This window comes from Colius striatus, chromosome 1, assembly GCF_028858725.1.
Source record: "Colius striatus isolate bColStr4 chromosome 1, bColStr4.1.hap1, whole genome shotgun sequence".
NCBI classification, from domain to species: Eukaryota; Metazoa; Chordata; class Aves; order Coliiformes; family Coliidae; genus Colius; species Colius striatus.
In genome coordinates this window covers 24,201,856-24,229,198 of record NC_084759.1, presented here as the reverse complement: position 1 = coordinate 24,229,198, position 27,343 = coordinate 24,201,856, and the positions used below count along the sequence as shown (strand labels likewise).

Sequence of the window (27,343 nt, the reverse complement as noted above, 5' to 3'; positions counted from 1 at the left end):
TTTTAACTGTTACTATTTTATTTGCGTTATTGCCAGCTCTCTTTTTTTAAATTCAATGACATTAAAGTCCATAGCTATACGTCTTCACTTTTTGTCTTCCTTTTCTGAAGCTGAGTATCTGGTTTTGAGCATCATTTTAATATTTATTTTATTTTAATAACTTAGTGTTGATTTTTGTTTTTTAAATACTAATACAATTTGTAATTCAACTGCAAACCTCCATATTTCCTTCATTCTAGCAATAGCTGGAAGCAGCATTTTCAATTAACCCACCTGGTTCACAAGTCTCTTGGTATTTTTATACAAATACTGATAACTCATTTGGTTGCTAGTTTAGGAATAATCCTTTCAGTAATTATATACTATAGTTGAATACCATCTCTCCAGCTGTCCCCAGACATTCCTTTATCTTTTGCAATACTTTTATGTATTTAACCGCTCTCCTCCTGTGTACTAAAACCAGACAAGAAGATTACAGTGACTTCCAACTGTCTTTCCTTATTCCTCAGTTTAAGGCTCTTATCTTTTGTTTCAGTCCCATTCCTAGAAAGCCATTTTCCCAGATATTTTGGTGGAATTCCAGGAAAACCAGATTTCATTGAAAGGGAAAAATGTCAGCACTTTGAATTTGAAGAAATGGCTGCATTTACAAATGTAGAAGATATTAAATCGAATTTCTTTCAAGTTCTAAATTTTCCTTTGTTTTTCTTTCAACAGTAACAATGATAGTACTTGAAATACTATTGACTTCCAGAGATGCAAAACAAACATGAAATGAGTTGTAAGAGGTTTAGATTAATTTATTTTCTTTATAAAACATTTTCTCCAATATGTTAAGGTGGCCATACAATTTAAAATTTGTTATTTGAACTAGTAACTGAATGACAACATGATTTGTCCACATACACTTCTGGGGTTTCTGGAATATTTAAGCAAAGCGTAGCTCTGGAATAAAAATAAATCAACAATTTTACATCTTGTTTTGTTTTTTTAAGTAAGAAATATAATGGTAACGTGACCTTGACTTTGGCATTTCCTGCTATGTGTGGCAGTATCAAAACAGAAGAGAGATACATTCCCTTCAAAATAAACAGTTTTTTAAAAGAACAATTAATGGTATACTGCAGTCTTTGCTGTCTTACTACTATAAATTGAGAATCAAGAAAGAATCATATTATTCCAAACGTTATTAGATCTTGAGTTCTTTCTGATAAGGTCCCATGTATACAAACAATAACCCTTTGTATTTAACAATAGGTAAGGAATAACAACAGTAAAATCACCCTGCTCTCCGGCTGTTTCTATATATTGTGTAGAAGTTGTTTTAATCTAATGTGTATTGTTGCATAATATCCTCAGGCACATTCAAGTAAAAGCTAAAGCTGTACAGAAAAGCCAACATTTTAAATGGGTCTTGTCATTAATGCTTTATTAATTGCCCCAGGCAATGCAAACCCAGAGCTAGGCAAGCTATAACAATATGACACTTTAAGGTCAAATCCAATTCCTGCTGTGTTTTATGGAGTGGGCCAAATATTGAGTTAACAGCAGGAAAGGACAATTTATTGGGCTTTTCTCCATCTCCTGATTATCTGATCTAAATTAGATCAGTTCTCTAAAACCAAAACACCTTTTGTCCATTCAACTTCAAAAAATCTTTGTTTCTGTTAGAACACTAATCATTAGAAATATCTATCTTTTTTTAAAAGAATACTTAGTGTACTGAATATGAAATTTAAAACCCTTTTTGTCGCTGCATAAACCAAAAAAATGTAAATGAAGATGCACATCTATCATTATTTAATATATATGTTACCTTCACATCTGAGGTATCTCTTTGGCTGTTCCTCCAAGACCTGGCTACTGAAGAGAAGGTTCGGTCTGGGTGGTCAAACTTGCCATCATTTGCATTTAGAAAAAAGGTTGTAAAGGGCTCCTGTAGTTGATGAAATGACGACAGATTAGGAAAACTGTAGAAGGAATCATGCAGCAAGTTTCTAACAAAATCTAAATTACTTTTGCAGATCAAAGTACTTCATAAAGACAGAATTAAAGAAAAATACGTCACCTCATACCTATAAATGGGTATCATATTAAATATTTCAATACATTTATTGGCACTAACTCATTTTGCAGGTACATATCTTGAATTCTCACAGGAAATGTTATTTTATATATTCAGTCTTCCAAAAGAATAATTAACTACCAGTTGCAGAACTATGTAGAGTAGTTTCAGTTCACAATGGCTGCCTACTTTACTGTAACATTTTCAGTTTTATTTATCTTACTATGCTTTCTTTATTCTTTCTAAGATGATATGTCAAAATAAAATCTTCAAATACTCCCATCTGGATTGTCCTTTCATTTTTATTTAATTTAAAAGACCTCAGTAGGTTCCACTTTGCATGGTGGGCAGAATGGTTCTATGGTCAGAGACAGACTATTGTTACAGGATATCTAGCTTTATCATTAGCTTGGGGCAGAGGTAAAGAGATTTAATATTTTGAGTTTTTACATTTGTTAATTCTATCTGAAACTACACTCTCAATACTTATTAAATGGAAAGAGTTACTAACTTTTGGGGAGCAAGAGCTAAGATCCTAGATGATCTGGAAAAATCATTTTTATGTCACTGCATTCCACTGTAGATTTGACAGCAGAACCTGAATATCAACATCATTGTTAACTCCTTGGTTTTATAGCATCATTTTGCTAGCTCTCTAATTCAACTAACATTTGGCAATATGTCTACATGGAAAGAAGCTACTTCTTCCTCTTTGCTACAGTCTGATGAAGAATGTTTAAAAAATGTCTCTTTCAGTAAATTCACCCCTGAGTTTATTTCCTTGCATGTGCTGATGATTTATAAATTCTGTTCATCAAAGCAGTTCATAAACATGAAATCATAATTCTTCTTACACTATTACACATTTCTTACTTTAATTTTATTCTATATAGCTTTTATTTCCTTTTATGAAACTTTTGAACACAGAAGGGAACTCCTCCATTAAGAAGGAAATTTTGAGGGAATTATGTTATATTATACATATTGTTTTTAAATTATCTAATATAAGAGCATTGATGTAATTCATTTTTTATAACATTTAAAAGCTATTAAAATATTCATAGAATCATAGAATGGTAGGGGTTGGAAGGGACCTTTAGAGATCATCTAGTCCAACCCTCCTGCAGAAGCAGGTCCACCTAGATCAGGTTGCATAGGAACATGTCCAGGCAGGTCTTGAAGACCTCCAAGGAAAGAGACTCCACAAACCTTCTGGGCAGCTTGTTCCAGTGCTCTGGAAACTAGCATATGAAAAATATGCATAAGAAAATCATGGATGCAAAGGCAGAGAAAGAGTCAAAAGAGAAGAGGAAAATGAAAGAGTGAATTCAGACTTCCAGTGACCATTGTTTCTCTCATTTTTATTTGGCATGTCTTCCCAATTAATCTTTTCTATCATACACAATGTTACTTTTGGTACTCATATATACAGGCTACTTTTTTTGGAAAGAAAAGAATCTAAATGAGAAGGAAAGGGATCTCTCTCTTACCTTCATCACACTATGCCAATACCTTTGAAGTAGCTTAAGGGAATTGTTTCTATTTGGACAAACATATTTTTTGTTCTTTTTTTTTTTTTTTTTAGCCAGAGACAATATCTTAAATTGCAGTGTCTCTTGGTGCAAAGGTGGGATCATTTTCATTATGATAATGCAAGATATTCTACTGCCAATTGAATGATTGGCATTTTTTCCATAGATATTTTTCTCTTGAAACATTCAGAATTTTAAAAAGACACATTCAAAGGAATAGGTAACAATCGAAGAAATATATTTATTCCCATCAGAGAATTCTGACTGATGTCAAATGATTAATTAAAACTAATTAAATTCAATACAAAATCATCAGAGTATCATTTTTTTGTGGAGGACTCTAACTCCCACTGCTAATGACTTTACTAGCACCCATGAATATTGAAAAAGTGAATGGCAAGTGATGAAGAGGTTCATAATTTCAACAGCATATTAAAATTTAACAGTAGCTCAACTTGGTAAGCAGCATAAAAGTATCCCAATGAGCTAAAGTACTGAAAGAAATGATAAGTTTATGTGCATCTAGACTTTACAGTGCTCCTTATAATGAACTTCATGTAAAATATAAATGAATAAGTGTATTATTCAGACCCAGAGCTAGCAAAAACAACATACACAGGAACTGGATTACAGTAATTTATGCTAAAATTCTATTAATATTAGAATTTTAACATTACATTTCTCTACATTCTTTTAAATTTAGAATTATTTTGGTTTTAACTAAATTCATCTCCCCAAACCTCTGTTTATATATTTGCAATAGCAATTTTTTTCTAAATTATTTTTCTGGTTTACTCATACTGAAAAACTTTTTTTGTTGTTGATCTGAGCACAAATAATTCTGTCTTCTATCAGCCCCTATCTATCTCATTTTTTCTTTGCATGATACGTGTAATTTGTTGTGAACATCATTGTGGAGTAGACTGTAAGCCACTGCTGAGTTCTGAAATGCGACACGATGGATTTTTAAAAAGCAGAAAAATGTTGGAACTACAATAAATTATGTAAAAATATTAATCCAAAATTCCATGACAACATTATTTTAAGCATCTGAGACAAATACACAAAAGCAATAAAATTCATAATCAAGGATTAAACTTTTAATAGCTAAGCACTACAGGGTGCCCTATTATGTTATCCTGCTATAACCTGTTGTGCCTATCTTTTTGGATTTTTTAATCCTTAGCAGGAATTCATAGCTTTCAGTTGCTTTATCTCAGACCTCTCACATAATTTTAAGGTAATTTTTATTCTCTGGAAAGTCAAGTTCTTATATAAATATAATTGATATCTATATTCAATACACTCATTTAAATACTGTTATTCTATGATACAGATTACTGTCATTTCATGTAAAGATTTTGTTGCTGTGAAAGCTGCACAATGTTTTCATTATAATCCCATCTCACTTGTTCCTAACATTCTGCATAAAATTCATGCCTCGTTCACTGCCAACAAGAAGAGAAATTTGTAGGGTACTTGAGTACGATGAACACAAGCTTGAGCTGTGGGAACAAGGAATTTTTCCATTCAGCAGCATGTCTCTCCCTCCATCCCCTTTAAACAGTGCCTAGTCCCATTTGAATCGTTTATGGTGGGAGGAGGAGAGGAAGGAGGAAGACGTGTCATTCTGAGACATCTAATGTCAAACAAAAATGCCTTTTCAGTGTTTTGTAAGAGGAGAAAAAGAGAGTATTGGGGATTTCATCAGAGGGACATACACCTTTTGTTCGATATATCTGACTGTCCTGCTGCACCTATCAAAAAGGAGGTGCAGATTCAGTTCTGCTTACAAGTGGATTTTACATCTGCCCTGCCCTTGAATCTCACTAAAAACTGGTTTTTATCTCTATTAGGCCCGACTCATGATAAAATCAGTATTTCTTTTACCTCATACAAGTACTTGGTCATTGTAATAGAAACTGGAAATCAATTATTCTCTACAAACCTCTTGACTAGCATGTTAGATAATTATACTCTCTAACACTGGTCTCTATTAGAACCTCTTCAACAGCAACTACTGAGAGCATCCAATTGCACACAATTGGCGAGGGGAGATGGGAAGGGTGCAGAGGGAGTTGGGTGGGCATGTACAGCAAGAAGGTACATGCATTATCTTGCTCTGGGAGAGTTTTGGTGTCAGTTGTATAACCCTCAGAAGTGACCATAACCAATCTGATATATGGCCTGACAAGGCTGAACAATTGTCTATCCTGAAACTGCCTTCACATTTCTTGTAGTATTCTTGCAGAACAGAATGGAGCATACCTAGACTTGGGCAATCAGCTCATACAAAACACAAAGAGGAGCTTTTCTGATGCACTAGTAGCTCATAGCTTCAGTTAAGGATTACTCCCCATTCTACTAAGAACAATGAAAGGCAAACAAAAATGAATAAAAGAATTAATATAGTTTATGTAATCAGCAGTATTTTCAACATATTACATGTTAAGTCAGTGTTGTATTTTTGAAAATAAGAGGATGTATGTCCCTTTTAAAGACAGATTTTCACTGGACACTCTTAGTACACAAAAGAACTCAGGAGAAAAGTATACTGCCGATAAAAAATGTATTAATGACAAAACAGAGGCAGAGACTTGAGGATACCAAACTCAGGATCAAATTGAAGCTAAGACTTAAAGTGTCTTTTATAAAAGTTGCCTGATACGTCAGATAAAGGAAGGCAGCAGAGGGAAATATAAAGCAGTAGGGAGCAGATTATCACAGAATTGACTCAGAAATATGATATTACAAGCAATGTGTTGAAGAGAGCTGACAGGAAACAGATTGCATCTGTCAAAGCCAAAAAGCAAGATTCAACAAAAATTTTAAGGTTTTGTGGCAATTATACAACTCTATATATACATACTTCAGAGTGGCTGAAACTTCCGTTCCTACTGCAATTACTGTTTCCTCCAATCCAAATGTCTAGGCATGTAACTTCTGTTCCTGGGATCCTCACTACTCTATATCATTTTGTTATGCTTGTAGCTAGATTTACCTCATTCCCAATATACTTTCTCTCATAGCTTTTGGGAGATTTTGTTTTCTTGTTTGTTTTCATCCAATTCCTTTCTTTTTTCTTTCCCTTTTATTTTCTGGTCTACACTGTCTTCTCCCATGATTTTACTTTCCACTCCTCTCTTTCACTCTCTGTTGTCATTTTCTACCAAAAACTCTACTGTAACACATCTCTTCCCATGAATCTTCTCCAATCTTTTAAAATACTAAAAACTTTTCTCTATCTGGTCACCTTCCTCTTCCTGAACTAGATATCAATTTACCTTTTATAAAATGTTCTTACACTGTCTCACAAACTCATACAAAAACACTATCTCAAAAAAATCACAAGCAAGAAATCTTATTTTAAGTTCAAGAAATTTGACTTAGTCTTATCTATCAACTTCACTAGCATACTCTTTTCCCTTGGGATTTTTCAACCCCAATTAGTCAAAATATCTAAGGATCACCTTGACTTTATAATCCCTGTAGCTATAATCTTTTGCTGTCCCTATACACAATTATTTTCAAATCTTTATTTTGGATTTCCATCTGCAACCTTAGCCAGTCTCATCATGTTAGTTCCTTTTTTCTTTCCTGAGCTTTAAACATTCTTCACATCTTTATCCCTCTCACTCTGTTGTCTCCTCCCACTAGTGATTCTTTTTCTTTGCTGGTCACTCTTAGTTAAAGAATCTTTCAAAGGTGTGCCCCTGTATACAAATTCTCCCTTTGTTGTTTTCACCTTCTCACCATCAGCAATCTCTTCCCTGGAAAGCATTGCCTTTCCTTCTCTTTTCTGCTTTCTATTTTCACATATATTGTTTGCTCTAATAAAAATAATTTCTCAAGTCTACATTGCAAGGCCATCAAGGCAGAGACCTTGTCTCTCGCTTTGTTAGGGCAGAGAAGAAAGCGAGCAAGAACACCCTCAGTACTACATAAAAAACAGTAGTAAAAATGACACAACTTTAGCCTAATACAGGAAATGAATACTCCTTGGTGTGTTGTACATTTGGCCTGTAAGCAGAATTTCAAACCAAAGAATTTGCCGACTAGCAAGAGAAGATCTTTTGTTGAATAGCAGCCAAAATTAATAGATAAACATGCAAATAAAAGCTCTGTTTTTAATATACTTTAAGGCAACAAAGAAGCACATGTGGACCATAAAATATATCACAGTACATGAATAATTTAGCAACATTGAAAAGGAGTACAGTGATCACCCTATATAGGAGTGTAATCAACATTTAGTTTCCCATGGGTTAAGAAATATATCCCAAATGCACAGACACAAGAATTCTTCCCTTTTGAGCACAAAAACAGGACACATCTGGGGAAAGCTGAAAGGAATGAAACCTGAAATGTCAACCTTTGTGTGGCACTACTGTGCTTAGTTGTGTGCAAAACATGCTTAGAATACACTCACTATATGTGACATTTTTATTGTGAGAGTGTAGTTTAAGTTCAGTAGTTACACAATGTTTTTGTTAATTACAGCTTCTCTGTCAAACCTTAAGTCTCCCACCAACACTCCTTTTTCTATAATTCATTGTGTTAACACATGATCTGAGCTCAGATTCATTCTGTATGTGAAATTTGATCCTCTTCCCTAGATTTGATTTTGACGATAAGATTTAAGCATGAGATTTGAAGTTGAATCTACATTTTCACATTTCTGAAAAGTGTAAGTAATTCATTATTGAGAAGCATAGTTCATTTGCATAAAATATTACTCCATACTGATTTAATATAAAACTGGTTCTGTAATTCCCCTCTCACTTTGTCACAGTTTGATGTGCTTTTTGCAAAAGGTTTTTCTTTAACGTTGTATATATCTGTCCCTGGTTGAAAATAATAAATGGATATATGAGTAGCATGAGCTTTTTGTATTCTCTAGAGACTTGTTTAGATGGATTTCATTTTAGACAGATTTTCTTCATTCTATGTGTTCTTACACGAGCACAATTATGTGTCTAAATATATTTCAGATTGTTTGGGTAGGAAGGACTCCCTGATCACTTCAAATGAGTATACTCCATACATCTAGAGAGTTTCTGAAATTTTAAGGTAGGGAAGAACAATGTGATTTTGATAGAAAAGTACTTTCATTTAAAAAAATGAAATAATGGTGACAGAAGAGATACTGTAGGTAAAGACATTAATGAAAACTAGGATTCAGAAATACTTACAATACGAACAAGCCAAGCCAATGTAGAAGTAGATGTAGAGTAGTGGGTGTTGTAATGATATGGTGGAGTCTGATCATCTTCCCATGTCTCATACCGTTCTGCATAGAAAACTGCTCTCTTTGGGTTCAAAGCACCAATAGGCTGCAAAGAGATAAGAGGTCAAATATATTACTAGCTGAAGGGTGGCATGTCCAATATGTCATAGGTTAATTCTTCATTAAGATTCACTGCATAGGAGACTCTGCAACCAAACTCACTCCATACTGTAGTAATCCCTTCAGATTGCTGTAATCTCAGTATTTCTTTTCAAAGGCTTTGTTTATTAGAAGTCTTATGACTTTTTTCATTTTAATTGACAAATATAAGTGATCCACATCTGCACACTTTCAAGACCTTCTTGAAGTATGAGTTGTTTCCCAATTAATTCAGTCACATTGTTCTGGAAATAGACTTCTAAAATTGCATTTAAAATGCATTGAGGCCAAACTAATATTTCTGTTGCTGTCATTCACCATAATCACACAGCTAATGAAAACTGACTTTTGCTCACACAGGATACTTTGTAATGCACCGTTCATGATGAAAAGATTTCACGCGGAACTGCTGATGGTGTTTGGTGATCCTAAGCAGAAATACTTAAAAACCATGTATAGTCCTGCAGGACTGGATGTACTTTGACTGAACAAAGACATATTTTGCTGAGAAAAGCAAACAAGTTTTGTACTTTTAAAACAATGCAATTTTGAAATTATTCACAAATTCGAACTCTATTCTGTGCATATTTGACTCTACAAAATAGAGAATAAAAATGAAATAAACATAAGACAGTAGTAGGAACTGTTAGGTTTGACTTGTTAGGAGATGTGTGCTTTTTGATGATTTTTTAACTCAGTTCATCTCAGAACTTTTTGTAGAATTTTTTATTTGCTATTGTGTGATAAAAAAATAACTGGAATAAAGAAAATACAACAAAAAGTAACTAAAATGTTGATAAATATATGAGCGTTCTTAAATTTGTTTTTTTGAGATGAGATAGTAGTGTTTTTATTATCAATCTGCAAAGAATCTTCATATTTTGTTTTTTGTACTAAATCTAAGCAAATAAAGAGTTAAGTAATTAGGAAAGCATAGTACTATACTAAATAATAGTAAAATGTACTAATTATAAATTAATATATTATTTGTATTAATAAAAAATAAGTTAGAATTTATATTATTTACAGAATTACAACTTGAAAACAAACATATAGTCAAGGAATTTGACTCTTTTCAAAATGCTAATGGATACTCTTGAATTTCACTCCGCTGCATTATTTTACTACTGACTTAAAATTCAAAGTAATTTGGAATGGACATACCAGTACAAGGACAAATCTGTGTATTTCACAATACTACGTATGTAGATGAGTAATTTTAAAACTACAAGTATTTAGTTCCTGCAGTGCTGCTATGGTTTTTGAGATGGTTGCTAAAAAGACAGACAAAGACCATGATGTTTTCCAATTTTACATATTACAGTTTGTTTTTAAATAGCAGTGTTTGATGAACAGTTAAATTTTAAAACATTATGATTTCACGATTTTCCACATGAAACACTCTGGATTCTCAATACTCTGCTGTGTCATAGAGATATTAACGGCTTTCTCATATGTGTAAAATGTATGAGTAATCCCTAAGGATCACTGTTATCTGGTGCAGATTGCACTGCAAGACCTCACAAAACATTCTTGAAAAAGAAGTATAAGCTATTCCCTAATGCTTTCCAGGCTTGTTTCTCAACTACTGGAAAAGGAAAAATAAATATTTGCATTTTTGCTGTACTCAGTTTTGTAACATATCCCATCACTGTCAGGAAACACGCTGTCATTATGATAGTCTATAAGTAGCCAGTATATAAAAATCCTTGTTCAAACACTTCATTTAAAGATTAAATTATTAAAAGACAGTATTTTCCTATAAGACTGACAAACTGTGGAGTCTTATTCAACATCTTCATCAGTGACCCAGATAAAGGGACAGAATGTACCCTCAAGCAAGTTCCCTGATGACATCAAACTGGAAGGACTGGCTGATTCACCAGAAGGCCGTGCTGTCATTCAGCAGGAACTTGACCAACACGAGAGGGAGAGGAACCTCATGAGGTTCAACAAGGACAAGTGTAGAGTCTTGTACCTGTGAAGGAACAACCCATGCACCAGTACAGGCTGGGGATTGACCTGCTGGAGAGCAGCTCTACACAGAGAGACCTGGGAGTCCTGGTTGATAATAAGCTAAACATGAGGTAGCAATGAGCCCTCATGGCCAAGAAGGCCAATGGCATCCTGGGATGCATCAAGAAGAGTGTGGCCAGCAGGTCAAGGGAAGTTCTTCTGCCCCTCTAATCTGCCCTGGTGAGGCCTCATCTGGAGTCCTGTGTACAGTTCTGGACTCCTCAGCTCAAGAGGGACAGAGAACTGGAAAGAGTCCAGCACAGGGCCACCAAGATGATCATGGGACTGAAGCATCTTTCATATGAAGAAAGGCTGAGGAGTCTGAGACTATTCAGCCCAGAGAAGAGGAGACTGAGGGGTGACAAGTATTTAAAAGGTGTATGTCAAGAGGCAACAGTTTTTTCTGTAATGTCCAGTGATAGGACTAGGGGTAATGGATAAAAGCTGGAACACAAGTTCCACTTAAGGAAAAACTTTTTTCCTGTTCAGGTGAGGGAGCCCTGGCACAGGCTGCTCAGGGAGGATGTGGAGTCTCCTTCTCTGGAAGTTTTCAAAAACCACCTAGACATGTTCCTGAGTGACTTAATCTAGCCAGACCTGCTTCAGCAGGGGATTTGGATTAGATGATCTTTAGAGGTGCCTTCCAACCCGTACAATTCCATGATTCTACGATTCTATGATATATGTGCATTCCTAAATTATATCAGGGCTTTGGGTTGCTGTGGGGACTGCCTAGGACCTGCTGATATCACTCTTACTAAGGTACTGTGCATCCATTTTTCTGGAAGAATAGATTCCAGTCCCCAACTGCACATTTCAAAAACTAAAGCAGTAATTCACACCCTAGTCTGTTACAGAAAATGTTCACCCCCTTGGAGAAGGAAATACAAAATAGCAGACAAATTGGTGAGATTGTACTTTGTAATGGAAAAACACTCTGAGAATATGTCTTCCCTCCACTGTGAAGGTGCATCTTACCCTGTGCTGTGGCATATTCTGAACCTATGGAAGATAGAGATGTTATCTGTCATAATATTATTATACACATATGCTTGAAGGCACAGTAGAGAAGGGATATGGTGATTAATGCAAGATTGAAAGACAAAACTCCAGGCCTTTCAAAATATATTTGAAGCTGATTAGATGTCTTTCATCAAATAAACTATGTGTTTTCATTTTTCATTGTAAATTGTTTACAGTAACAAGAACTGTGAAGCATAATTGATGCTCAGAAATAATTATAAGGTATTTATTTTGCAGACAATCAAAATTTTAATGATGGTTAAACTATGGCTTTAAATATCTCTGGTTATTTATTTTATAAATAAATAAATAAATGAATAAATAAAAAAAGAATATTGTTTGTAATGGAAAAGTAACTTCTCTCAAGAAACTTGACAATCATTTTCCAATGTCACAGAAAACGCTAGTGCAAACACACCACCATGTTTTCTTGATTCTTTATGGAGAAGAGTTACTTCAATTTAGCAGATAAAAGACACGAGGTTGTAAGACAGTGCATTCCAATTTTCATATAAATATGTCTGCAAAAGTAGCTAAAATAATCTACTTTCAGAAGACATATGTTCAGTTTATTAACCCTAAAAAGCTGTATTCTGAAGGTTACTGTCATCCTCATCAATATTCTTTTCAGAGTCAGAATCCATTTTTCTTCCAATTACTTCAGGATTCATTTGAAGAAAAATGCTGAAATGTACAAAATATCTGCTGAATAAAATGGAGTCTTTGAGTGAAATATCATGAGAGTCATCTCTCTTCCTGCATGGTATGGAAATTTTCATATGAGAATCTCAGGGAAGAATCTTTTCTGGGAATTACCTTTCCTTGAACCAGAGGGAAGGAAGGAAAGAAAGAAAGAGAAAGAAAGAAACAAGAGGTTGAGATAGAGCTTGTCTTCAGCTAGGAAGTCTCATCTCAGCTTCTTGGTTAGGATCCTGGATTGGATGAGCTAGTGATCTGGTTGTAGCCTGGGATTCAGGAGATACAGGTTCATTTCTGTCATTCCACAAAGATTTATAGCATTCCTGGGTAGACTGCTTAGGTATGACTACAGTTTGCAATATAAAGATGTGCTAGAAACCCCTGAGCTAACTCTAGAGGGGCTGATATGCAAACACAGCACCATTTATACAGAGATGACAACTGGAATTTCAGAAATAGTGCAGCTGTCTCAAGGCAGCACTTCACAGGGAAGACAGCTGGGAGCTGCCATGCTCATACAGTTCTGCAGCTTCTGGTTCAGCTTTACATCAGTTATCTATGGCCTATGGTGAAGAAATACAAGGAACACCTAATCTCACTTTTCTCCTTTTCTGTGGAGTATTGGAGACCTCAACATGAAACATTTCTCTGAACATTATAGAAAGGACTTAAATCTCCCCTGATACAGGAAACTACACACACTGAAAATGCTAACAGAAAGAGTTTAAATCTCTCATTTTTTGGTTGCCCCTGGCTTCCTTAGCAGTTTTTGAATGACTATGTGGAAAATGCTGTTATCCAAAGAAATGGTAAAAATTCATCCTTCAGTAAAGACTTACATTTTCTGTAAAGACTTCACATCACAGTTGTATAAAACAGCAACTAACACATTTTCACTTTGCTAGACGGTGAGTTATACAGTTATAGTAGTCTCTCATATTCTTGTGAAATATGCAGAGTATATAGAGTTTGGGCCATTTTTTCCATAGTGTTACAGTGCCACTCTAAAACCAGAAAGTCTACTACTTTGGCTTTAATCTGATGCTGTGGGTATAAAATAAATTTTATTTATGGATCATAGAATCATAGAATGGTAGGGGTTGGAAGGGACGTTTAGAGATCATCTAGTCCAATCCCTCTGCAGAAGCAGGTCCACCTAGATCAGGTTGCACAGAAAAGTGTCCAGGCAGGTCTTGAAAACCTTCAAGGAAGGAGACTCTACACTCTCCCTGGGCAGCCTGTTTAGTGCTCCATCATATCCTCACATAATGGAAGAAAGTAATTTTATTTCCATTTCATTCTTCTGATGTGTAAACTATTTAAAATGACTTGCACAAACAATAAAAAGGAAAAGCTCAGTCCATGTTCTGTGACTCAGTCCAGTATCTTAACGATAACACTACTACAAAACTTGAATTTGAGTCAAATTGTTCTGAACTTTAAAAAAAAAAGTAAATTCTAGAATGTTCTATAAAATACTTTTTCCTAATATATAATTCAGCCTTTTGCTAAATAAGCTCTCTGTGAGGACTCATATCAAATAGTATTCAGTTTCCACAAAATGGTCTTATAAAGTATTCTCTACTCCAATCAAGCAAATCGATTCACTGTATGGCAGTGCCTTTTCTGCTCCTTCACTTCTGATATGGTAAAGCTGCAGTTTGAGCTTATTTTCTGGATTTTTTTTTTCCATTTAAAAATAAAGTGAGTATTTACTTTAACATTACTTTAACTATTCATATCAGTCTTTTTTATCTGTCTAATGTCTTTAGATATCTGGCCTTTGAACCAGCGAATTGTTAATGCATCTACTGTTTATATCCATTGGACATATAGTTACTGTTTGCCAGCTATCTTCATAGAACTACACCCTCTTATGAGAGCAGAACTGGCTGTAGCATCCTATTTATCCAGTCACTGAAATATTCTGTTCATTTTGACCCTGCATCACCTACCTTATCTGCTTATCTCTTTTTTTTTTTTGCAAAATTGTAGCTGGGTACAAAAGAAATATTCAGTGTGGCTTTATTTAGCTCTGCCTGAATACAGACAGCGTTTCCTGACTGGTTGATTTTTTTCCATGAAAAAAACCACCACCAAATAACAACCTTTAAGTAGGACATGTTAGGCCCGTCCTTTAAACTTTAGATGAAATTCTAATTTTATCCAAATTTGTAAACAGCTTTGCTTCAGCATATCAAGATCAACATTATCAAATATGAGTTCTGGCAGATTCAAAGTACCAGAGCTTCACTCATTAAATCAGATTTATATTCAAGAAAAGAAAGTATTTAATTGTGCAGCTTAAAACAAATGAGAATCAAACAATTTTTTTTTTCTGATGGTACAGTTGCGTGTGGTAAAAAGTTTAAGTTACAAAAACTTATTTCATTTTTCCATTGAAAGTGGCTTTTGATGAGCTCATCAATTCCATCCCACAGCATACACATTTTTGAAAGTATTAAGTGAGGTTTGCCTTGAAATATTCACACTTCGGTGCGTTCATTTGCATTATTACATTTAGAAGCCTTGGGGCTTTATCACTTCCTTTTCTTGAAATGGCACAGTAATAAGGAAAAGTGGTTATGCTTATCACCACCTGTCAGTCAAACACCTTCTGTATTAACAAAATATAATTTTTTCCACTCAATGAATGAGTGTGTGATGTTTCATACACATGTCAATATTAGTATTACTTTGCCTGGTGAAGAAATAATTTTATTTAACAGGATGTATGACTGGAAGTAAATGAGGAGAAATTCCCATTTACACTTTAATGAGCAGGGACAATGTAGCATGTCAAGTCCATGTATTCACTATAATTTAGGAGCAGAAGTCATATAATTTTGCACAAAAAAAGCATATCACATTTTAAGTGCATTGAAACTCAAAAAAACCCCTCAGTGTACAGTAAGGGCACCATATAGGTACTAATGTTTAATATCACAGGTATTTTCCAAAGAAAATCTCAATGAAGAAAATAAGCAGATCACCTGATGGTTTGATAGTGAAAAGATAATCTGTGTATCTATGACAGCCTCTTTCATTAGCTTTTCATCTCGTCAAACGATAAATATAACCTTTAACCTTGTATAGGTAATGAATAAAACTTGAGTCTACACTGTCTAACCAAATGAGAGGTCCAGTATATCCTACTGCTATGGCAGCTTCCATGTCCATGTGCCCTGGTTTTAAACCTCCAATTATATGTAAAAAAAAAAAAAAAAAAAAGGCCTTGATATGGGAATTCCTAAACACTTCAAAGAAAAAAGGCAGAGGAATTTTCAGACTGATAATTAAATACAATTGTTGTGAAAGAACAAGTGACAAATGGATGCAAAAGTACCACAATGAAGAGTGTTGCATAAAACCAGAATAAAACGGAATGGAAGGAAAGAACAAGTTACATGTTCAAGGCGGCTTTACAGAAATGGAAATATTTGAGGTAAATGTAAAAGGCATATGTTTTACTCTGTCATTGATATCATAAGCAAGCCAAATACATCTAATTTAATTTCCACAGCTCATGTGAACTGCATTTGTTGTGTATGTTCACTTAGGAGTTGTGATAAAGTAAAAGTGGCGTATCATACTTGATATAGAAAGGCTAGGAATTAAAGGTTAAAAAATTTGAAAGTACTGAAAGTTATCATAATTCATGCAGTAGCTTTGTGTGAACTTTGGGCAACAATACAGAAACGAATTAGAAAAATTAGATTTAGCATCTACATTTAACGACCAAAACTATTTTACAACACATGATAGGTGGTTTCTATTTTAACTTTATTCCTTTTGTGGAGTTTTACCACATATGTAATAGTGTTAGAATGCAAAATAATTTCAAAGGATTGTTTGAGGGGTATTAATTATTAAATATAAAGGACAGAGGCTTTGTGAAACCTAAGAAGGGAAAATTTTCAGGAAAGCAGAAGGTCAGGAACTGACAAAGGAGATTTTTTTTCTATAAACAGCTTAGCTGGAGGTTCTGATTTGCCATCAAATCTGCAGGAACATTTCCTCACTGCAGGGTAAAATCTGACAGAAGGAAGTGGGTCCTAATAGAAAGAATACTGTTTGTTGCAAAGGTCTGTCTGAGTCTTGGTGGCACACCCCAGCTCAGTAACATGACTAATAAATCACTAACTCCTGCTTTTAAGCAGTGGGCTACTTCGGATTCACCTCTCTACCAAGGAAAGAAGTAGTTTACTTACAGATACAAGACAGTATTGAAAAGAATTGCCAAGGAAATACTTCAGATACATTCTGATGTTGAACATATTTACCAATAGTGCTCAAATTGAAACATGATGCAAGTAATGCATAACAGCCCAAGTGCACAAGGTAAGGCATTTCATATTAACTTTGACCACTGCCTTTACAAAGAATCATTAACCTATTTTTCTCTTAAAACTATTGAAACCTATCAGATGTTATTATATTAAACATTGGAAAAATTGGACAATTACAACCCTTTTACTAGAGGGATCCCACAACACTTTACAGATTGCACACGTGTTTTGTCACACATCCATCGTGTAAATGCAGTCCAGATATTGCCAGATAGGAAAAACCATTCTTCTTAACTAGTTCTGTGTAGGTATTTTTTTAATGGTCAACAAAATAGTTTTTCCAAGGGAAATCACTGGTAGCTTTTGAATAACAGCATGCAGTTATCAAATTGGGTAAGAAAAGGTCCTTGGGCAAAATACTGCTATGCACATTGTACAGATTCTTGAAGAAACATAAATAACCAGTGGGTTGATTTTACATTTCCTTTCAAGGGAGAGCACTACTAGGAGTGCAGTGATACTTTATAAGCTACACGAGCACTAATTCCATAATGAGTCTTTACTAAGTCATGAGGAAAAACTATTTATTCAACTACCACACTACTTTCTGTAGCAATTACATGCTTTAATAGGCTGCCATAAAAATTTGGGTTCTACCAAAACTAAGTACCTAATGAAGAATGCATGAGACACTGTCTAATCTTGTTGCAATTCATGATGTGCACAGTGCTAATAATACTAAAAAGAAGTGAGTTTGAGTGCAAATATCTTAATGGAAAGTTTATCACTATAAACAATTTGAAAACAAAAATATTTTTATACGTGCTAGGGAACAAGTCAGTGTAGGAATGTCAATAGTCTGTGGATTTCCTTTTATTGTTCCTGTCACAGATTACAACGGTGTTACAGAACTGAAAAATGCTTTTGTCAAAATTACCTATAATATTAAGAAAGGTCAAGAATTTTATATAATGTAACTAGAGTCTCAACCAATTTGTTGGCACTTGAGGCATGGTGTGAATGTAGTTTAATTTCTGTTTTTACTTACAAATTTATTTATCTAACAATAAAGAGAGAGTAAGCTTGGGTGTCTCTACCTGCCATCAACTTCTACAGAAATTATTTTCGAATACTCACAAAATCAGCCTTCCAGGAATGGTTACAATACATTTGGACCACACTTTTTCAAACAGGCATATGAAATTGTGAGATACCCAGGATGGAATCTCTCCATTGCTGCCCAGGATGTGTGCTCACAAGAAGAAGAGGGATAAAAAGCAGACTTAAAGGCAGAAGTTCCAGAAATTCTTCATCCTTGACCAGAAGTAAAAAGTAGGGGCTGCAACACAAGACTCCAGAACAGGCCTTGAGGGTAATTTTCTCCACTCCTGCATCATTCCTTAAGTCAGTAAGTGACAGCCTCCAAAAGTTCTAAGCCTCGCTCAACTTGCATGAGCAACTTCTTGCTCCTGGCTGAGGAATTGTGGTAAAGAAGCTAGAAAGTTGTCATACCCAGAGAACAGAAAACTCACACTGAGGATGTTCCAAAGCTACAGTGGTGAGAAAGTACATACATATTCTTAGTTGATAGGAACTGGGAAAGATACTTCCCAGAACTCATTTTCAAACCCTGTTTTTAGTCTTTATTCCACTTAGACAGAAGCAGAGCCCCTCCATATGCTTCTTCACACACCTTCTCTCCAGTGTGTTGTTGGAGTACATGAGCTGGGTATATATGGCAGTCTAGTGCTATTAGAGAAACAAACATTAGGAACTGTATTATAATAAGGCCTTAACTTTCCAAGTCTGGTTTGAGGACAAAATCCACAAATGATGTTAAGCATCAGACACTCCAAGGTCTAAAATGCAAAATATTTTTTCACTGAATAATTATTAAACTAAAATGAGGTGCTCGTCTGTATCACTCATCTATTCACTCCAAAATTAAGTGAAAAATTAGTCCAAATTTTTTATTTCCAAAGGATCAACTTTCATAAACTAAGGGAGATAATTAGTGGGATCAAGTGGTTCAATGCACTCATGACCCACAAGTCAGAATGTACAGAGGAGTTTGAGATTTGCGACTAGATCAGGCAATGACACAGACGTAGCATAATGCAGAGATTCAGTATACAAGTCTATTTCACATACAAGTCTATTTCACATTTTCTAACTTTAAGATAAAGACCTAACTTCACCAGACTATAATAAGAAATCAAAATCTCCTAAAAAGGTTGGATTATTCTCTGTAACGAAAGTGAATCATACCTTTGAAAGATCTCTGAAGTTGCCTGGAAGGGTCAGGTCTAACTCTTCAGATTCATAGTTTGTTAAAACCCATGGAAATACAGGGTATTGGTTCAGATCATTGTATGTTCGTCCTAGTAAGAAAGAAAATATATTAAGAATTGGGAAACAATTCCACTTCTCCATCTGGAAAACAATCTAGCAGTTATTTTTGTTGCATCTTATCTTCCCAGTTCACACCACTTGACAGAGTAAAGTTTAAATCTTCCAAACTAAGAAGCCATTTAGATGCATCTATAGAATCGGAAGTCAATACAGAAATACAGCAATATAGCATAATATAATGAGTACAGCACCTTTCAAGATCAACTAAAACACATCACATGCCAATAAAGTCATTTTCATAGCATGAATATTGAAATTTAAAACCATTAGATCATTATTTTCCTAGCAACAATATGTAACATCATTACCTGGCAAAGATTAAATGAGACTCCAAAGAGTAAGGGGCTAAATTTGAGGTCTGCAAATCTAGATCTAGATCTATCCTAGATATACCCTATTAATCCATTATTTCCATAGTCCTCTTCACTGAAATAGTGGTGAGATTTCACTGCAATAGGGAAATTAAAGTGGAGAAAGTCATGATGCTTCAAGACTATTTTGTAACCACTTTGAAAATGAAAAAACATTTTCTTTCCCCTGAAAGACAGAGCTGACTCCCTCAGGTAGCTCTCTTCAAACATAATGAAAGAACCATTTCTACCATCCCAGCTGAAGTGAACTGAAATTCTGAATTCATCACCAGGAAAAATGTGTTTGGGAAAGGCTGTTATTTCTGTGTCAGCTGGTATTTAGCAGTATCTAACATTTCAGTGATAAGACAAATGAAGTTGCTTAGTATTGAACCTTCCACCTTCCATATTGATTTACTAGGAACCACACAATATGCAACATGAGTCTTTAAAATAAAGAATCAAGTCATAAATATATGTGTGTGTGTGTGTGTATGTGTGTATTTATATAATATAATTAGCAGACTGAAATAACCCAGGTTAACAATTCCCAGTCCTGCAGCAGATTTACAGTCCTGTCTCACTAACTGCTTCCTTCCAGATTCTGGACAGATTCCTGGGGTACAGGACCCAGCACAGGAAAACACAGGCCTCCTTGTTCTGAGTAGCATTTGCAATTCTCAAAAAAAATCAGCTCTGCTTTAATGAAATGTGAAACTTTCGCTGCTCTACAAACACCTTATTTTTCCAACAGAAGTTGGTGAACTAAAAGCATGCTTCTATTTTGTACACAGTTACTCTGAAAATAGGAAAACTGCATACTGTTAACAACTGAGTGTCCTCATTTTTACATTTTGAACACACAGATGCTCACAAGAATATAAACAAATAATTGAAGTGCAAATACAATTTTGTTAAAAAAATAATATCAGCACTGTGTGCCACACACACAAAAAACTGGATATAAACACAAACACTTCTTTAATATCTGCTATGAATGAATGCAAAAACCACTCTTGGACAGAACGAGAATGTATCTATCAACTAAATCAAGAAATACACCAGAATTTATCCATGTGAGAGACGAAAAGGAAGGATATTCTATATTCTCTGGCAGAATTCATATTCTGCCAGAGAATATAGAATCATAGAATCAAGTTATATGATTCTATGATTCTTTATTCTCTGGCAGAATATGAATTGCTTTAGTTTGGGGCACAGGTATGTCTCTACATCCTCGAATCATTTTCCACATCTGTCAAATTCGAATATTATTTTCCTCTTTGGCAAGGGATTAACTAGATATGATTTGTAAAGTTTCTTGAGATTGTCAAATTTAGAGGTTCTGTAAAGTATGGTCTGTATAAAACCACACATTTATACTATAAAGGTTTTTATCACCATCAGAATCCTCAATTAAATTAACAAAAGAGCCCACAAAAGCTTCTGCAAGAGGACATTTGTGTTCATGTGGACAGCAGACTAAAAGACATTTCAGATTCAGGAAGAGAATCGAGATGACTATACTCTATTACAAAGCATAAGCAAAGATGATTATTCAAAATAAAAAAAAATTATGGAAAAGTGTTCACAGTAATAAAGAGTTTTAATTGAAAACACTTTATAAATTATAAACATTTTGGAAAAGTGAGAACATCCTATCACAAAATTTTGAAAGGGCGTTTAGGGTTAACCAAAGTATATTTTATTTTAAATGTTATCTTTTCCATATTGAGATTTTATTTAATTTTTATATTCATTTCATTTAAATTTCAACAGTCAGTCAAGACTTTGACTATTTGTCAATAGGAAAATCATGAATATGTGAATGACACAAGAAAAAAAGCAATCCCAAGCCTGAACTGCTGTACACAGTTCACCTTTGCTGTGTGGATTTAACAAGTTACAGTACAGACACATGAACAAATTATCATGTGGAATTAGCTCCATCTCAGGACACTGAAGTAACTCTTGTGTGCATTTCCTTTATCCCACAATGAGAATTTGAAATAGTTTATCTCTCACCTTAGGCAGGACAAGTTACAATGGAGACTTCATGATTGTGTACTTGATAAATATAACCACAGTCTTCTTACAAAATGAACAAAATATTTACTTATCTCCTATTTCAGTAATTACAAAACACATTTTATTTATGAAGAGATTAACTACTAACAATAGCTATTAATTTTTTGGCACAAAAGTTATTGATTTTTTTTTATCAATTCAAAAATTTTCTTTATATTATCAACAAGTAAAAATAACTTGAGAAGATGAATGATAATTTAAATTGTGAGAGACCAAACCTATACAATGAGATAAGATCATACATCTATGCTTATCTGAGTGGAGGACAGGGATCTAGGCCTATCCTATAATGGGATTACAAATCCTCAGTTCTAAACATGCATAAATATTAGTGGTTTAACTTTATAAGGAATGCTTTCTTGATCGGTTCTGGCTTCACAATGATAATTTTCAGAGTAAAGTCAACAGATGAACATATTTAGCCATCTCATCATCTGATGCTTTCAGCAAGAACAATTTGATTATTTTTTTAACTAAAAATATAAAATATTGGTAGTCGCTATACCTTTTCACAAACTTCAGATTTTCCCTCAAGCAGGCTTACAGAGATTAATATTAAAGGCTGAATATTAAATATTGCAAGCCTGTGACACTAATCTCCTTGAACAATAAAACTGAAGCACAGTAAATGAGATCTCAGAAATACTGGGTATGTTTCTTCATTAAAAAAAGCTTTTTAATTAAACCATCCAATTTAATGTTTTTATATGGCACTTTAGTTTTGAAGGTAAAGGGAGCCAGAGACAGCTGACAAAGAAATTATAACTGCAATTCCTTGGTGAAAATGTTAATGACAGCAAAATATTGTTTAATTAGATGATTGCAGCATCTGGATTAACACTCTTTAAGAGCGATGTTCCTGTGCTTGTCTGCTTCTTCACACTTTACAGACATTTTGTCATCTCTAGGTCATTAGGAAAGAATTTTTAATGATTTTTCTAGAAGCAAGTAGTTCAAGTTACATCTAATTAGATGGCAATAATAAGCCCAACACATGCAGTAGCTAAATATATACATAATTAACCAGTGAGGACTTGTACATCACAGAGTAAAAAAGTCGAAAATGCTAAACAGGCAAAAAGAAAAAAGAGGGGGGAGGAAGAAGTTTGTCTGAATTTATTACCTGACTGAAGATGTCATTTTTTCCACAAACCTTTAAAAATAATCTCTTTCCACTACAAGAAATGACTTACAAAAATTCTAGATATAATTATTCTCTGCTTTTTTTTAAGCTGTGTCAGGTAGGATTTAAAAGAATTAAAACTCCAATAAATATGAATGCAAACACACATTTCATATACTGCAATTTGAGAAGAAAACTGGACTTCTAACTAAAACAGGAAGCACTGCAGTGATATCACAAAATGATTTCTTGGTCCTGTTCCTCTTTATTCCTTTTGCTGTAGTGGGATTACTTTTAGGCTTTTTTTTTCAATAATCCTGTAACTGAAAATAGGAAAAATTATTTGTTCCCTATATCACCCAGACGGTTTGGTTGACACACACACTGACCACATGCAATATGGCCTTTTCAAATGCACCCAAAGAAAGGATAATTAGTATAATCATAGCTGTCTCCAAGCTTTCAAAGCTAGAGGATCTCTGAGAAGGCAATAGGTGGGGGAGGTGTCCCCTTCCTGAGGAGGGGGAAGGTGTCCAGAAGAGCTTATGTCTACACAATCAGGACAAAAACCAGGGGCACGGAGAGTATAACAGTGAGACTGATTGATAAGTAGCAGAGTGCAGTGTTTACCTTTGGAAGAAAAAAACAGAGCTGTAAACATGTTGAAATATACTTGAGTGAGAAAAGAGGGCAAGAAAGAGGTGAAGACCTTGGAAACAGAAGTGGAAGGCAAGAAAATAGTTGGCTAGAGGGCCAGAGAAACAGGTTGAAACAAGACTTTAGAGAGTTTTGAAAATGGAACAGGCCAGCACAAGTAATGGTAATCATATATCCTTGGAGAGGAAACGATCTAGAAAGAGAAAACTATGGTAGCAGAAGTAGACGATGATTAAGTCATGAGTGTGGATCTCAGCAGAAACAGTTAAACTGAAAATGAAACCAGGCAATGTTTCAGAGGTGGTAACAAGGTGATGTAAAGATTAAAAAAAAAACAAAAAAAAAAGAAAAAAAAAAAGTAATAGAAAGATGGAATTTTTCCAAAGGGACACTTCAGCATTTCAAACATTGATTAAGAACTTACAGAACAGCCAGGGGCCATACTTGTCAGGACAGACATATTGGCAAACCAGGGAAAGATTTAAGGAGAGATCCGTAGATTTATTTCAATGGCTCTGTTCTACAGAGACCAACAGTCTGTCTCGTTAACAGTATGAGCAGGCAGGCAAAGGACTTCTTGTGGGAAAGGACGCAGTTGTATGTCACAAATTAAAGAAATGAGTTGGTATCAGAAGCCTCACTTTGAATGTCTCTCTTCCAAGTCTGCTGTTTCTTAATTAATTTCAGAAAAAGACCACAAGAAAACATAAGTGATTTCTTACTCTTTTGTAAAGGGTTAGCTGCTAATTAAGCACCACTGTAAGAAGAAAGGAAGCTACAAAGAATTGGAAAAAGTGTACTAAAACACTTCCTTAATAGGCTTCTATTGGGAAGAGAAGAAAAAAACAACAAAAGGACATATGTATCACTTGCCAGCAGATAATCCATATTCCTCAAGTGCCAAACCTCTACTTCTTAAGTAACTAAACTACAGCTCAGATATGCTGAAACAGCCAGTAGGAGATAAACGGCAACGTGAATAAAAAAATGTTGACACATATATTTTGCAATGGCTGAAAACAATATTGTTAGAAAAAGATGATGCTGCTTAAGCAAACAGTTATAGTCTAAAACTAGGCTACAGCTACCTACATGAACAACTGCTGGCAAAGAAGTTGTATCTTCTAAGGGAATATTTCTTACAAGATCTCATTACAAAAACAGAGTATAATTAAAACTGTGTTTAGAAAGTGGATTTCCCAAGAAGAAAGAAAAGAAATACATGTCTTAACTTGGCAAAGATGGCCATTAATATATTCAGTAATCTATGTAATAGAAAGTCTTGTATTTTCTTCTGAGTGCCAAAGTTCCTGTCTACAGTGCCTAGAAGAATTTCCTTCTGTTTAAAACAGATGTATCCAGACAGTTATTAGTTCAGTGTTATCAAACCAAGGGCAACATGTAGTAGGGGTACTTTGCTTACGATACTGCATTTCTGGTAGAGATATTGATTCTTCTACTGATTCATCAAACACCTATTTGTTGTAAAGGAAATATTTTGGAAGAATATCTTTCAAGAGAAGATTTACAGAAGCATAGGCACAGCTATAAAAGCAGTGGTGCTGCTCAGGCTGTCTCATAGCTCTCAGCCCTGCAGTTTCCCAGATCTCAGGCCCTGGCAGTACTGTACCATGCAATGATGGAGCCAGGAAACAGCTTGGAGTTGTGAGAATTTCTATGCTTTCTAACATATATGTTAGAAACTTTCTCCAGTGCCACTGGACTTGGAGCTCATGTGCACACCATTGTGGGTGGGTTTCTGGCTTGCCAGGAACTTTATGATGAGATTCTTTGTAATACTCACATGTTCTTCATGAGTTTTTGGAAATCATCTTTCTTGCTGAAATGTAGACTTCGTTAGAACTACAAAACCCAGTTGACCTTCCAAAAAATAACTTGGAGGAAGTTTTGTTTCCATCAGAATTTGAAAAATGTTTGGGTTAAAGTTGTCACCTGTAGAATTGGCCTTTGAGTTTCAGTCAGTTTCAATTCTCTTACCTTATTTTCAGAGAAGATTTTATGTGTTTGTTTTGGCAGGGAGTTCAGTTTTCAAAAAAAACCAACACAAGCTTCTAGGAGTGTTGATGTTATAATGACACTAGCAACTGAAACCTATTTATAGTCATAGAGATTATGGATCTTTAAAATCTCTTTAAAACGAAGAAATAGAACTAGAAAGTACATAGAACAGCAATGCGATCATGCTTTCTTTCAAGCTCTTTGCACTGAAGACCATTCTAACATGCAATAGTCATAGCTGATGTCAGCAGAACCCTTTATTTCACTAATGGTGCTAGAACACTAGCAGATGTGACAGCATTCTTACTGATTGGGAAAGCACCCAATCAGCTCAGCTGCTCTCAGACATCCCTCCAAAACCTTTTATGAGATCATACAGTGATACTTTCTTCCCAATCTAACATGATGACTGTTATCTTTCTTGGAAAATGAAAACATAACAGAAAACTTATAGATTAATAAGGATTCATTAGCAGAAGCTAAGCAGTGCAGATGGGTTTGAAACAAAAATCAGTGTAAGGGGTTTTCTTTATGGCAAGGAAAAAGGTCTTCAGATGTTAGTCAACACTTTGGTCACATCTTAGCAGAAAAGTTTGCCTGGATATTAATTTTTATTTCACCAATACTGGTCACTTCCAATACTTTAAAAAAATCATTATATTGGCTCTCCTTCAGAAAACATATATTTGTTAATCCATGTGACCTCAAAGTATCATTAAAAAGAATGACTTTACAAGAAAAGTCAGTCAACACAAGATGAAGACAAAGAGTTGGGCTGAATTTCTTCTGGATTCTCATATTTAACTTCCTCTCTTTTGGAAAATATGATCTTTACATAAATTTGAATTTGAATTTGATCATATACTGCTGAAAGACTTCATAAGATGGTTGGTAATGCTGTGAAAATGAGTAAGTGAGCTTATGTAATTAACAACAATTAGATTACATGAACAAATGAGATTTGCCAGTAAGAGACTGATACAAAAAATGTGCCAGAAATTAAGTGCTTTGAGAGAGAAAGAGACACAACTAAGCTACTGACCAAGCTACTGTAAGCTTTTTCAAATAAAATTCAATCTGATAGTTGGCAATCCTCCAAACCTTGGGCATAGTAGATGATACTTGGAATGCAAATGTCAGGCCATCCTATTGTAAGGCAGGTGAATGACACTATACGACATTAAGAGAAACTTGATGCATACAACCACCCAGGTATTTGGCTATAAAGCCTGCCTAGCAGTACTAGCATCAAATGACAAGTCAAAACCCACTTTTCTTGAGACCTCTGAGATACTCTGAAGAAATCTCTTCAGGCTGAAGCTTGTTTACTAATGGATATTTTAGTATGTAAGTGTCACTGCAATACGTAATTGACTTCAGACACAATGATGTCTTCCAGGTTTGGATGCTTTGGTGATGTACCTAAAAATAAACGACCTTGGAGTTTTAAACTGATTAAAAATGAAAAGTAATTTATCAAAAATTGGCTCAGCTCTTGTCTACTTTAATTTAAGTGTTTAGACATACTGCTTACAGAAAAAATTAATACATATAAAGGAAATTACAAGTGAAGGGCAGTTGTGTCAATAATGTATTGGACAAGGACTGGGGGGATCTAGCTCTCCTCCAGCTTGCCCTCTGAGTTCAAGTGAGGCAGTGAGGGAGCCTGGAGGCTCTGTCTGCA

At 34.7% G+C, this 27,343-nt stretch overlaps 1 protein-coding gene across 15 annotated transcripts in view; it reads right to left on the bottom strand.

Annotated features, from left to right (window-relative positions):
- The window catches only part of NBEA (neurobeachin), a 499,798-nt gene that overhangs the window by 68,220 nt on the left and 404,235 nt on the right, over positions 1-27,343 (bottom strand). For all 15 annotated transcript variants that reach the window (XR_009818508.1, XM_061993741.1, XM_061993751.1 and 12 more), the window contains 3 exons: positions 19,279-19,391; positions 8,790-8,930; positions 1,817-1,936 (listed from right to left, as the gene is read on the bottom strand). Coding sequence is in view for 14 of the 15 variants with exons in the window: in XM_061993741.1 (XP_061849725.1) it covers positions 1,817-1,936; positions 8,790-8,930; positions 19,279-19,391 (374 nt within the window). In the remaining variant the exon portion in view is untranslated. The remainder of the gene's footprint in view (positions 1-1,816; positions 1,937-8,789; positions 8,931-19,278; positions 19,392-27,343) is intronic.